The 14,997-nt window shown below is 31.9% G+C and overlaps 1 protein-coding gene across 1 annotated transcript in view; it reads left to right on the top strand.

Moving 5' to 3' along the window:
• Window positions 1-14,997, top strand: part of LOC143190875 (uncharacterized) — a 103,105-nt gene that overhangs the window by 82,769 nt on the left and 5,339 nt on the right. Inside the window, exon 10 of the mRNA XM_076395447.1 lies at window positions 8,165-8,337. Within this exon, the coding sequence (XP_076251562.1) occupies window positions 8,165-8,337 (173 nt within the window). The remainder of the gene's footprint in view (window positions 1-8,164; window positions 8,338-14,997) is intronic.

Here is a 14,997-nt window from a genome sequence, read left to right as displayed (position 1 = left end):
TTATAAATTTTAATTTAATACGACCGCTACATATTCCTAGAGTAACTTTACATCTTTTTAATTAACCAATAGTAGTTTCTGATTTATGGTGCTCTAGTCAAATGCTTTGTTAAAAGTTGACTGACTTTATTAAGGGTTATTTTAAGCTTCTTATATCAGCTGATTAGAGTTGTTTACGAACTTCCTGAAAATATATTCAAGAGCGTAGGATTGCTTGTTAGGCAAGCTAAGTTTGAATTGTATATTCCCAAAGCTTGGTAAACAAGATGTTTTTTTGGGTGGCTTTAATTTGCTCGCGATTCGTAAGATGGCATACGGGCTGCAACTGTACGGAATATCGAAAACTTTTCGCCATAATTTGTTGTGACTATCGAGAATTGTTGCAACAGTAATAAAAGGTAAACTTTTAAATATAAGGAAAAGAAAATTGCTGCAATTTTTAAAATAATTTGAGATACTCCTGTTACGATATGATCCATGAATAATTGTTTTTCCAAACGTTCTGAATAATATGTACGCTCTCAATAACACTCTAGCGCGTAATGTGTTATTTTCATTGGACGCCAATTACGCTCCAGCGAGTTAAATGTGCGGTGGTCTTTCTAAGCCTTGTATTTAGTTCGTCATGAGCAGTCATTACGTGCTTAGTTCCGACTTGTCCTTTTTGATTCATATGAATTACAGAACTGCATATGGCAGGAAAAATATCGATATAACAGGGCCCTCTCGTCTTAAATGTGAAAAAATAGATATAAAACGTGCATCAACTTTACAATAAATATTCAAGCAATCGTACTCCAAATAATGACTTCCAAATGGTGAAAGTGCTGCACAGATTCATCAAAAATAAGTGAACGCCATTTATTTAAATTTTGATGTTAAATAAACAAGCCAACAGTTGAAGAGTTCATTGAAACTCTTAAAATTATCGATGTAGAAAAATTGGGGAATTTAGTTGAGGAGTCTGGACCTAACCACACTATACTAACTGAAATTCTGTCCACTTTCTGGAAAATGTTCTTAATGGTGAAAAGAAGATTGTGAAAACGGAATAGTTTGCAATGAAAAACATAAAAAACCCGACATCACTTTTTCTCCAACTTTGTATAACATATATTAACACATTTTAGGTATAAAAAGGTTGCTTTAGACTTACGTATAGCTCCCAAATTACTTACAAACTAATGTAATTAATTTAGTTAATTATCCAGTACATTTTATAGATGTTATTTATTAATGAATGTAAACTATATAATATTGCGTTAGATATTTCACGTATGGGGTACTGAAAAATATCCAGCTAATAATACGTTTTGAATAATTAATTATAGTTGGAGATATCGTCATAAAATATTAATATATAATTGGGGCGATAAAAACTATTTTAAAATATATAATATATTTATAATTTTTGTAAAAACTATAAAACGTATATAGTTATTGTATTTATTATCTCGAATTAGTTATTTATAAATAAATTTATACTTGTTTTATTCATGTTTAAGTTTATTAAAATATTGCTAAATTGTAAGCATAACTTGGTGAAAATTTGCTGCTTTATTGGTATATATTTCTTAACTTAATGTTTCTGGTGTTAATGTTTAGAGAAGATAGGAATGGTACTACACATGTATTGGAACATTGTTTATAAAGGTTTATTTTCTTGAAGAATATCAAAGTTATATTTAGATATAGTGCAAAACTGAAACGAAATAAAATTTAATGTATGAAAATTTGATAAAATTTGATTTTTATAGTTTCATTTCGCGAATAATCGCCTGTGTTTTTTATTTTAAAATCTCCATTTTACTAACCACGCTTTATATATGAACTGGACCTACTGCTTAACGTCGGGTTCGAATTACGGTCCTCTGCATTAGGCCTACAGACTGGCCAGTGATAAACTTAGAGGCTATCCCAGAAGATATCCGGCCTTACCCAGCTTAGTTACTGGCTTGACTGTGGCCATTTTTCTTGACGGATTTTGTACTCTTACCTTATGGACAATTACAACTCTGTCTCTTCACGTTGGTTGTTTACTACTTGTCGAATTTGAGAAAGTCGTCTATAAATACTTACAATTACAATCACAAACACAATATACGTCCATTTTCTGTAACATGAAATACCAAACTAGTGGACCAAGGCGACAACAAATCTGTTGTTCTTTTTAATGTATCATTTTTATTAAATTATTAGCTTAACAATATTGCTATATTGTTGTTATTTTCGAAAATATACGAAAATATATTTGTCGGATTTCAAACTCTTGCCTAGGACAATCACAAATTTTAAACAATCACAAACAATTAATTTTAATAATCAATACTTAATTATTATTAATAAAATATGACTAATACGAGTAATATTACCAATATTTTCCTTAAAAATAAATCTTATGTAATAAACAATGTCATACCCGTTTTATACAATGTTATATTTATATATAAGGAAAATATTTTTCCCATAAAATTGATGCGGATGCTATTGTATCTCGTAAAAATGTCTAGTATGTGGGGGAATCTCGAGTAGCTTGTTTATATCACATTAAATCACTTCAAGACTGGATAATAATGCTCTGCGACTGAAATCCATGGGAAATTTTACGCAATTTGAATAAGAAATATATTGACAAACTCTCTTGAAGATCACATATTTTATATATTTTACAAAGTTTCACAAAGCAGTATATTTTAATTGTTTATTTTTACAGCGTTTCATTTACATTCATGGACTTCCTCTAATTTCTTCAGTTATTAATCATATATATTATCCACATAATATAAAAAATTACAAATAATTCATTCAATCATTGAATTTATTTAATTTTTCTTAATTTATTTCGCCCTTTCATATACATATGTCTATATCACTCAATATATATATATATATATATATATATATATATATATATATATATATATATAAACAATAAATAAAACTTTAAAATTCTTCAAGAAATAAACATTTATACACAATGTTCCAATAAATGTGTACTACCATCCCTATCTTCTCTAAACAGTAACACCAACAGCATTAAGTTAAGAAATATATACCAATAAACAGCAAAATTTGACCGAATTATGCTTACAATTTAGCAATATTTTCTATACTAATTTGAGATAATAAATACAATAACTATATACGTTTTATAGTTTTTACAAAAATTATAAATACATTATATATTTTAAAATAGTTTTTATCGCCCTAATTACATATTAATATTTTATGACGATATCTCTAGCTATAATTAATTATTCAAAACGTATTATTAGCTGGATATTTTTCAGTACCCCATACGTGAAATATCTAACGCAATATTATATAGTTTACATTCATTAATAAATAATATCTATAAAATGTACTGGATAATTAACTAAATTAATTACATTAGTTTGTATGTAATTAATTTGGGAGCTATACGTAAGCCTTTAAAAGCAACCTTTCTATACCTAAAATGTGTTAATATATGTTATACAAAGTTGGAGAAAAAGTGATGTCGGGTTTGTTATGTTTTTCATTGCAAACTACTCCGTTTTCACAACCTTCTTTTCACCATTAAGTACATTTTCCAGAAAATGGACAGAAATTCAGTTAGTACAGTGTGTTAAGGTTCAGACTTCTCAACTAAATTCCCCAAATTTTCTACATCGATAATTTTAAGAGTTTCAATGAACTCTTCAACTGTTAGCTTATTTATTTAACATCAAAATTTAAATAAATGGCGTTCAATTATTTTTGATGAATCTGTGCAGCACTTTCACTATTTGTTATATATATATTAATAATTATATTAGTTATAATATATTAAATATTAATATATTAAAGCAACATTGATTGAAAGAAAGGAACTGAGATGAATTTGAAATTAATGTTGATAGTATGTACACAAAATATTTTTAAATTACATTTTCGATTAGTTCTAATATAGTGACACAATGTGTTTATAGCTTAATTTCGATTACTATAATTTCTTAAGGAAGATTCAACTGGCCGTTATTTTGCTATTTTTACCATCAACTTAAAAGAGATGTCTTTGGAAATCCGGATGGGTTAGGAATTATTTTGTGGATTTCTCTTAATTTCAAATTTCTTTTGAACCTGTTTTTCATAATATAAAAAATGTTTTAAATTAACGGTCTTAGTATTTACAATACTTTTTAACTCAGAACTTATAATTTTCTTCAAAAGCACAAAAAAGTAACTCAAAAGTTTATACAATATTAATGATATATCTAATTATATGATATTGCGTTGCTTGCATACTGCTAGATTCCAAGAACTAAAAGACAAAACTTCATATAACTCTAAATCTATCGTATAATAGGAAGAGCTAGCAGCATCGCTATAATGTATAAATGTAGCTCTGAATGACAATTATCGATGGTCTATGGTTTCACTTCTGTCTATACATTTTTTCATTATATAAACTTCTTTAACTATGCCACACCTCACATTTATTCTAGTCACATGAGTTAAATATTCTCAAAATGATGTCAAATATATGGCTTATCGTATTTAATATATATAATTTGTTCAAAGTTATTTCGTACATACGTCATATAGTTATGTGATATCAAAATGTCGCAAAGTTGCACCATCAGCTCTGAGTTTTAGTTCAGCTTGGCTTTGAACAAAATTGTTATCGAATATAATTTATTTTAACATTATAGTACATCTAAAAATCACGTTTCCTCTTTCCTAAAAACCTCTTATCACTATTGCTTTCAAAAATTTTGCATACGTCTGCCAACCGGACGAATTTGAGAGGTTCATTCATTTACGTGTTCGAACTAATCAGACAGCATTGTGTCTCTTTTTAACCAAAATAAAATTAAAAGGAACATATTGTCTGATTCTAAAACGAATTCACAAATTGCGACAGGAAATACATTAAACATCGCGATAACGTATGTAAAAAGAAACATCGAATAGACTATAGAAGTATATAAATCAAAAAGCATTGTAGGAAAGAAACAAAAAACCAAGATCCCTCTTTTATTCCTTTATTTGTTAGGTTTCTGAAACTTGAACTTTACCAATTGCAGTAGAGACCACTTTATAACAGTACGATTTAATTTTTGGTTATTCTTACAGAAAAAGTAACATTTTATTTTGTTTTCGGTAGAACAGAAAGGGAAAATATATTTTTGGGGTACGATAATTATCAATTACTTTCTATTATAAGTTCGTCTAGAGTTTCTAAATAGATATCCACCAGCCAGACTGACATAAGATGATAAATAAGCATTCTAGTGGAAAGCAGCATAATTAAATTGTATTTACTTGTCTCTTATAAATTAGGACGTCTTCCTATAGTTTATTGTTTTGTTTGTTTGTTTTTGCCCTTAATCTGAGAATGCTATAGAATATTTTGTATTCGTATTATTGTTTTCTGTTAAAACTCTTTCCTTTTGTCAATTCGTTTAAATAAATATCGGGAAAATAATTTTTGGCTTTCGGCAGAAAGTATTTGTATAACTTAAAAGATAATAAAAAGTTTGTTACTGGAAAAATTAATAATATCAGCAAGTATTTTGTGAGAACAAAATCTGGTGGGTGTTGTGGGTGTATAAATAAATACCCTAGGTTCGACGAAACGAGAAGTAGCGTAAAATATTCTCCATCAAAATATGTTCTGTAATATCTTAAGATTGAGCATAACAGGCCAATTAAAAAGTCCCCAGCTTACATTTTTTGGCAAAATTAGATTTTTTATTCAACATAATTCTCTTCAAGGGTGATACACTGATAATAGTGACCCTCCAATTTTTCGATACCTTTTTTGTAATACGATTTGTTCTTTGCCCCAAATAGGCCTCAGTTTCGGCGATCGTCTCTTCATTTGGCGAACATTTTTTCCAGCGAGCATTCTTTTGAGTCCTGAGAACAGAAAATATCGCTGGAGGCCAGATCTGGAGAATACGATAGATTACGAAGCAACTCCAAACCCAATTCATTAATTTTTGCCATCGTTTTCACTGACTTGTGACACGGTGTATAGTTTTGGTGAAGCAGCACTTTCTTTTTCTTTTCTTCAAGATGCTATAATTCGTAAGCTAATGATCCGACATTTGTCAAATTTATACACGCATCTTTCGAGTGTTAGGGCTAACTAAAAAACATATTGATTTAATTCTAGTAGCGCCATGTATGTGTCAGGCCGGAGACTTTTCAATTGACCTACTATAATAAACTCTGATGTTTACAAAAATCAACTATACTTTTGCATATAAGCACTTTCTTTTATTTCAGTTCCCACTATTATAGTACATGATAATATTACCAAATAAATTCCATTATTGCATACTTTGTTATTGGTTTCTGCTTTTATGAAATTCCAAAAACTTTATGGAAAGCCCGTTTTATTGAGCGAATAGGGAGCATCGAAAAAATTCATATAACCAACTATCGAGTTTCCTATTGTTTCACGAATTTTTCGATACTGCAACGTTCTCAAAGGCAGAGCTAATATGGCAATTTACTGCTTTTTGAAATCGAACAAAATTGCCAATAATACAGTGATCTGGTGCTTTAGTTTATTTTTATCGGGGTCAGGGAATGAGGTCTTTGAAAGAACCCAAAGGAATATAAAGGGTACAATTTAATCCCAAATTTTTACCGAATTTCTGTTCACCATTGTAAAGATTAATAATATATGAATATATTAACACATAAAAAATATTTAACATAAAAATGTGACGAGGAAAATAAAATATATATTTTGAAATGTAAGTTGTATTCTTTAAAAGAAGTGTATTCTGAGCTTTGTGTTTCTAAATATTTCTAAGTGATTATTTGGACTATTAGCAGGATGTTGCAGTTAATATTAAGTATTTGAAAATTATTCAGTTATTATTGTGTGTATATACTAGATAATTTCGATTCAGATTAACGAACATTAAACTGTGCATATGCCATTGACTTAAAATCAGACCGCAGAAGCACCAATAATTGGTATACTAATTTTAGACGTGGTGAAATGAGCAGCGAAGACGGTGAAAGCAGTGGACGCCCAAAATAGGTTGTTGCCGACGAAAACTTTTGAAAAATCCACAAAAGGATTTTAAATGACCGTAAATTGAAATTGAATGAAATAGCTCGTTTTTCGTATCGCGAGCAGTGTTTGAAGATGATCAAGCATAATAAACCCGAGTTTTTGCGTCAATATGGGACAATGGATGAAAAATGGCTCCATCATTTTACTCCGAAGTTCAATCAACAGTCATCCGAGTGGATTGCATACGATGAACCCGTTCCAAAGCGTGGGAAAACGCAACAGTTGGCTGGCAATGTTGTGGCGTATGTATTTTGAGCTGCGCATCGAATAATTTTCATTGACTACCTTGAAAAAGGAAGTACCATCAAAAGCGACTATTACATAGCGCTATTGGATCGTTGGAATGACGAAATCCCCGAAAAAGGTCACATTTGAATAATAGGAAAGTGCTGTTTCACCAAGACAATGCACCGTGTCACAAGTCACCGAAAACGATGGTAAAATTCCATGAAATGGGCTTCAAATTGCTTCCTCATCCACCGTATTCTCCAGATCTGGCCTCCAATTTCTGGACTATTTCCTGTTCTCAGATCTCAAAAGAATGCTCACTGAAAAGAAATTCTCTTCGAATGAAGAGGTGATAACCGATACTAGTGCCTATATTGAAGCAAAGGTCAGATGGACAGGAAATGTAAAACATAATGTAAGATATTTTGATTAACATATATTGTACCAGTCTTCCCAAAAATTTAAACGAATAAATGATCAGAATATATGCAAACCCCTAATACTATTAATATTGTTCATATATTCTCTAATTAAATTTTCAAAGTATATATTTCTATACATAAATAATAATTTAACAATATTTCTTAAGAAAATAAAAGGCTAAGTTGGTACAACATAATTTTTTAAATGTAAATATAAGTTGGTATTACTACTACAAAGCTGTATTCCATTAGGCCGTCATTTCAGTACAAATTTTAATGGAGAGTACATAGTCTGATGATGTATAAAGATACACAAAGTACATCAACATCAAAACCTTAAAAACGCAAATCTTGATAAATTTTCCGAAAATCCATTCATAAAACTTTTATATATATCGATCATCTGTTAAAATCTATAATAGACGTATTCTAAAATTTTAAAATTTTGTTACAGGTATTCAGTTTCTTCGTGACTGCCCAAGGGAACCAAATATACCAATCTACATGGTTGTTGGTGGAAGTTTGGGGTGCGTGAAAATGGGATTGACGTTATGGAACCAACTACATTCTCGCCATCTAGATTCGTCTTCAGTAAACGCTACTTCAATTGGTTCTAAAGTGGCATCAGTAAGTTTAAAACTAGTTTTTAATATGATTTCATTGTTCCTAAACAAGAACGAAGGAGTCTTTAAAAGAAATTAATGGTACTGTAGCTCCGTTAGCATAAATCAACGAAAGTGATTTTATTGTTCATTTTGGCAATTCCTTTGACAGTTTTTTAGCATCAGATCAATCACTGAATTAGTACATCTATGGTCAATTTATAAAGACTGAAATATTTTTAAATTACATCGATTACGCAAAAATCTGTTGGATGTTATATTTTTGCATTCATATTACTATTAGATGCCTGCATGTATTCTGATCACATTAAAAAGTTATTTATTGATAAAATTTTGTAAAATATGTATTAATACATAAAAAATTATGTTGGAGTGGCATCGATCCGACCGTCGATCCATTTTTGCACTTCTTCCGTCGTTTGAAACAGTGAGTCAATCAAATCATGCTGTATCAATATTTTAGAGTAATAATCAGAAGGCGCTATACCTGGTGAATATACTGTGAGTGTCTTATGACATCTGGACGAACACTATCATGCAAGAAGTCTGTTACTATCTATTTCAGCTCTTTTCTGCAACTATACATTGTTGAATTTGTTTATAAATATGTCGAGAGACCTCTATAATATGCAAACTATATGCGGAGCAAGGCTTGAATTTTTCGCTTGAATGTTGATATAGATGACTTTCCTTCACAAATTCACGACTTTTTATAGATCTTGGTTGTCGTAGTGTGGATATTTTTCATTAACAGTTATAATGTACTACAAAAATGTATTCTTTTTTTTCTTGGTAATAAAACCTCTATACTCAAAGATTTCTAAATGGTAAGTCAGAAAGTCAATTCGTATATTTATCACTATGGGGACAATATTTCAACATATTAACAGGTCAATTGAAAAGTCCCCGGCTTGACACATAGATGGCGCTACTAGAATTAGATCCATATTCTTTTTCAGTTAGCCCTAACTCTCCAAAGATACGTGTATAAACTTGGCAGCTGTCGGATAATTAGTTTATGAATTATAGCCTTTTGAGTAAAGCAACTTTTTTTATTGTGAAAAAAATTGATAAAAAGAATTTTGCGTGTTGAGAAAATATTGTTTTTAAGGGAAAAAATACAGTTCAAACACAAAAACTTGGCATGGTGCCGAGTTTCCGGACACTGGCCCAGGAAAATCAACCATCAAGGATTGATATGCTAAGTTTAGTCGTGGTGAAATGAGCACCGTGAACGCAGTCGATGCCCAAAAAAGGTGGCTGCCGACGAAAACATTAAAAAGCTCACAAAATGATTTAGAATTACCGTAAATTGAAATTGAATGAAATAGCAGACACTCTAAAGATATCAACTGAACGTGTATTTGGGTATGAGAAAGCTCCGCGCAAAGTAGGTGCCGCGCGAGTTCACTTTTGACCTAAAACAACGACGAGTTGATTATTCGGATCAGTGTTTGAAGATGATCAAGCGTAATAAACCCGAGGTTTTGCGTCGATAAATAAAATTTTTAAAGCTATAATAGCGATTGGTCACAAATCCGGCATAAAAATATTCTCGGTTTAAGGACTTTATTCAATATAGCCCATATACGATAGATATACCAAAATATATACTATCAAACAAGAATTCAAAGCTCTTTTCAAGAATATATAACATTCGATCCGATTTACACCTCAATAGGTGCAAATATTAAATATAAAATTTCTTAGAGCCAATTCAATGTCCCCCTCGTGAAAGAAACGTGCGAAACGGAAGGACGTCAGCCCTCCATAAAATCCGAAGCGGAAACAACTAGGTAGGAGATAAAGGTGTGAAAAGATCGAAAGATCTGGAATCTTTTACCCTACCGCGCGGTGCCAAGTTCGAGAGAGTCTCGGTGTAAGATATTCCACATGGATAGTTCAATGGCAATTCGATGAAGGGAACTGAGGCAAGTAACAGGTCAATTGAAAAGTGCCCGGCCATCTATAGTGAAATACATTTTTCTTTGGCAAAATTGGCATTTTTATTCATATTAATTCTCTTCAAGGATGATGCACTGATTATGGAGACCCTCCAACTTTTCAATACCATTTTTGTAGTTCGATTTGCCCTTTGCTTCAAAATAGGCCTCAGTTCAGGTGATCACCTCTTCATTCTACGAAAATGTCTTCTCAGCGAGCATTCTTTTGATTTGGAGCAGTGTTTGAAGATGATCAAGCGTAATAAACCCGAGTTTTTGCATCTATATGTGACAGTGGATGAAACATGGTTCCATCATTTTACTCCGAAGTCCAATAGACAGTTATTCGAGTGGAATGCATAGGATGAACTCGGAAAACGGGGTTATTAGATCTAGAACCGGAAATAGTCGCTGGTGGCCAGATATGGAGAATACGGTGGATGAGCAAGCAACTCGAAGCCCAATTCATGGATTCTTGCCATCAAATACGGCCTGTTTTTCGGCGACTTGGTCCTTCAAACGGCCTAATAATGCTATGTAATAGTCGCTGTTGATGGACGTTCTTTTTTCAAGGTAGCCAATGATGATTACTCCATGCGCATCCCAAAATACAGACGCCATAAATTTGCCAGTCGACTGTTGCCATTTCTCACGGTTTGGGGCGGGTACATCGTGTGCAGTCCACTGTGATTACTGTCGATTGGACTTCCGAGTGAAATAATGGAGCTGTGTTTCATCCATTGTCACATATCGATGCAAAAACTCGGGTTTATTACGATCATCTTCAAACCCTGCTCCGAATCATGAACTCGTCGCTGTTTTTGATCAAAAGTGAGCTCGCACGGCACCTACTTTGCACAGAGTTTTCTCATACCCAAATATTCGTGATTGATATGATGTACACGTTCAGTTGATATCTTAAAGTGTGCTATTTCATTCAATTTCAATTTACGGTCATTAAAAATTATTTTGTGGATTTTTTAAAATATTTTCTTCGGTAACAATCTCTTTTGGGCGTCCACTGCGTTCACCGTTTTCGGTGCTCATTTTACCACGTCTAAACTTAGCATACCAATCCTTGATGGTTCATTTTCCTGGGGCACTGTCCGGAAACTCGGCTTCAAGCCAAGTTTTTGTTTCAACTGTATTTTTTCCCTTCAAAGACCAATGATTTATGAACACGCGAAATTCCTTTTTATTCATTTTTTCACAATAACAAAAGTTGTTTCACTCAAAACGCTATAATTCACGAACTAATGATTCGACAGCTGTAAAATTTATACGCGCATCTTTAGAGGGATAGGGATAATTAAAAAATATATGGATTTAATTCTAGTAGCGCCATATATGGGTCAGGCCGGGGACTTTTCAATTGACTTTTTAACTATGGTAAACACGATCATTTCTATATGGAGATTTCTCTGTGTGTTTCGGAATTATATGGAGAAGAAGCCAAAATTAAAATCAAGCTAATTATTCCATGCAATCTTCTTCGGATACTATGCTTTTATTCTAATGCATTTCTAGTTTGCGAAATGATTCTTGTCTTGCATTTATGAATAAGCCTTTAAAGCATTCTTCAACTCGGTTTAATGTTCTTAGTCTACAAAAATGTATGATCTCGAAGCAATAACTTTAATTCACTGTAAAGGAAGTTCAAAAAACTGTAAATCAGGTGATGGAACGAGGGTGAGTGTGAGAAGGTCAATTATATCTCTTATAATTATCTGAGTTATATTTTTTCCATATTTTACATTCAAACTTCTCACTATGTATTTTCCAAATAGTCTTCCATACATGAATTACTCTATCACACAGATCTCATTACCACAATTAGAAAATCAATTAGCAAAACATTTCAATGACATTGGTCAAACCTCACGAATAGAGAACTCTTCTAGATTTAACGAAATTTTTTTAATAACCCTTTTCTAAATTATAGAAAAGCTTTTACTGCAGACAACGCCGATAGAATGCTGGGTTCTTTATAGATATCAATTATATCCCTGATATTTATTACTGTTAGAGATTACTGGTTAGATCTATTATGCCTAGTACCGATTTTGATTTTGCTTTTGATGCTGAGGACACCTAGAAAGTGCCTTATATGCCTGCTCTTGATACACAAAACCACTTTATTGCATTTGTCTGCTTTGTTTGTTACAACATAGTGTTGAATTTAAAATTTAGGTGAAAACAGAAAGAGTCACAATATTTTAGTTTTACCAGTAATCAGAATGGATAAGACGGATGTCTACCGAGATGATCTCTAAGTTGATTACTCCCCAGTCAGCTCAGTGCCGACTACCATGTTTCGAAGCCTACGTTAAGTAGTATATCCACTCCAGATAAACCCTAGTTGATAAAATGAAGACTGTGAAGAACCTGTGTGTGTGTATACCAAAGCAAAAACTTTTAAAGTTTAAAACTTGTTTCTTACTTTTAGTTATTTTTGTTTTATTATATACTAGCGACCCGCCCCGGCTTCGCACGGGTGCAATGCTGATACTAAATTAAATACACTACAGAAAAAATATGAACGTTGTATATAAAAACATAGCGGCCAATGAAAACATGATTAAAATCGATCCAGTATTTTTGGTTCATTCATTACTGCCCGCATTGGCCTGCACGCATTAAATTTGGAGTAAAACAATTCCTCTTCCCCTATACTTACTATGAAGATTTCCTGCTATCTTTGGAATATCTAAATTCATACAATTTTTATTACATTACACATTTTTAAACGCAAATTTACATGCTGTAAGGAACCATATTGATCTATATTAATTGCACACTGTATTTAAGGTACTTAATTCGATAAGGATTAATGGCGTATTGCTTAAAATAGCTTCGTAATTAAGCCATTTTCTCACGTAAAAAGTAAACAATAAAAATGGTTAATGTGGGTTATCCCTAAAAGATAAACATATACCATCGCGGACTTTTTTGTAGACCTTTTTATGGTGTACAATACTGTAGTACATTAATTTGATCTAACTGCTAGGGTTAGGCAGCGTTTTTGTTAATTGCTAAATAAGCCTAAAAAATAGGTTAATTTACGACATCACGTTAGAAACCTCTAAAATTAGCCATGTTGCCTTAGTATATTATGCATGTATTATATATATAAACCTTCCTCTTGAATCACTCTATCTATTGAAAAAAAACCGTATCAAAATCCGTTGCGTAGTTTTAAAGATTTAAGCGCACATAGGGATACAGGGACAGAAAAGGCGACTTTGTTTTATACTATGTAGTGATCAATTGAAGTTATCTAATAATCTATTCATAATACTTATTTTATTATGTTTATAGTTTACTATCTTTTATACTGTCTATATTACTAAAACACACTAAATAGCAATTAAAATAAAATAAAATTTTATTTTTGCTCTTACGCCTTTATATAGTTTTAATTAAATAACTTACTAATAACTAAACAATTAACAGAGTATAAAGTAATATAGAATGTAGTTTTGTTCCAAAAATAGTATACAGTTTACGTTAAGTTTTTGTTCTTTGAAGAAATCTGTGTAAATGTGGATTAGCATGGGAATTAGGGAGTATAATATATGCTAGTATGTTATTTCGTGACGTCTGTGTTCCGATCTTATTCATAACACGTACAGAAATAGATAATTGGAAGGCAAATTTGAGATGAATATTTCGTTATATTCCCTTGTATGTCTGTCGCTAATTATTACTATTGAGGTCACTTGAATTTGGATTAAAACATGATACATCAGGAGTTTGCATTTGAAGGTATTTTGTGTGGTATTTTGTAATAATGACTTTATTTAGATCAAATTTTTATTCTGACAATCTGGCAATGTGTTTTAATGTCGTAAAACCATTAAGAGGTCGAAACCAACATTTTGACGTTTTTGATAATATATTATATGGAAAGTAAGGCCACAACACCTAACGAAATAAGTAAAAAATAGTATTATGTATAAACTTATAAATGGAAGTGGGATATAACAGGTCAACTGAAAGTCCCCAGCCTAAAATATAGATGGCGCTACTAGAATTAAATCCATATGTTTTTTAGTTAGCCTCAGCCTAGCCTAAGCCCCAACCCTCAAAAGATGCGTGGATCAATTTGACAGCTGTCGGATTATTAGTTTGTGAATTAAAATATTTTGAGTGAAGCAACTTTTGTTATTGTGAAAAACACAGACAAAAAGGAATTTCGCGTGTTGCTAAAATATTGCTTTTTGAAGGAAAAAATACAGTTGAAGCAAAAACTTGGCTTGACGCCGAGTTCATGAATATTTGCGTATGAGACAGCTCTGTGCAAAGTGTGTGTGTGCCGCGCGAGCTCACTTTTGACCAAAAACAATGACGGGTTAATGATTCGGAGCAGTGTTTGAAAATGACCAAGAGTAATAAACCCGTGTTTTTGCGTCGATATGTGATAATGGATAAAATATGGCTCCATCATTTCACTCTGAAGTGCAATCGACAGCCATCTGAGTGGACTGTACAAGATTAAACCGCTCCAAAGCATGGGAAAACGCAACAGTCGGCTAGCAGGGTTATGTCTTCTGTATTTTGGGATATGCATGCAATAATTTTCATTGACTACCTTGAAAAAGGAAGGACTATTAGCAGTGACTATTATACAGCGTTATTGGGCAGTTTGAAATACGAGATTGCCGAAAAACGGCGACATTTAAAGAGAAAGGAAGTGCTTTTTCACAAAAACAATGCACTGT

This window comes from Rhynchophorus ferrugineus, unplaced genomic scaffold (assembly GCF_030347505.1).
Source record: "Rhynchophorus ferrugineus isolate W39M unplaced genomic scaffold, kcgeb_rfMv2 rfM2, whole genome shotgun sequence".
Classification (NCBI taxonomy): Eukaryota; Metazoa; Arthropoda; class Insecta; order Coleoptera; family Curculionidae; genus Rhynchophorus; species Rhynchophorus ferrugineus.
This window is presented reverse-complemented; position numbering and strand designations above follow the sequence as displayed.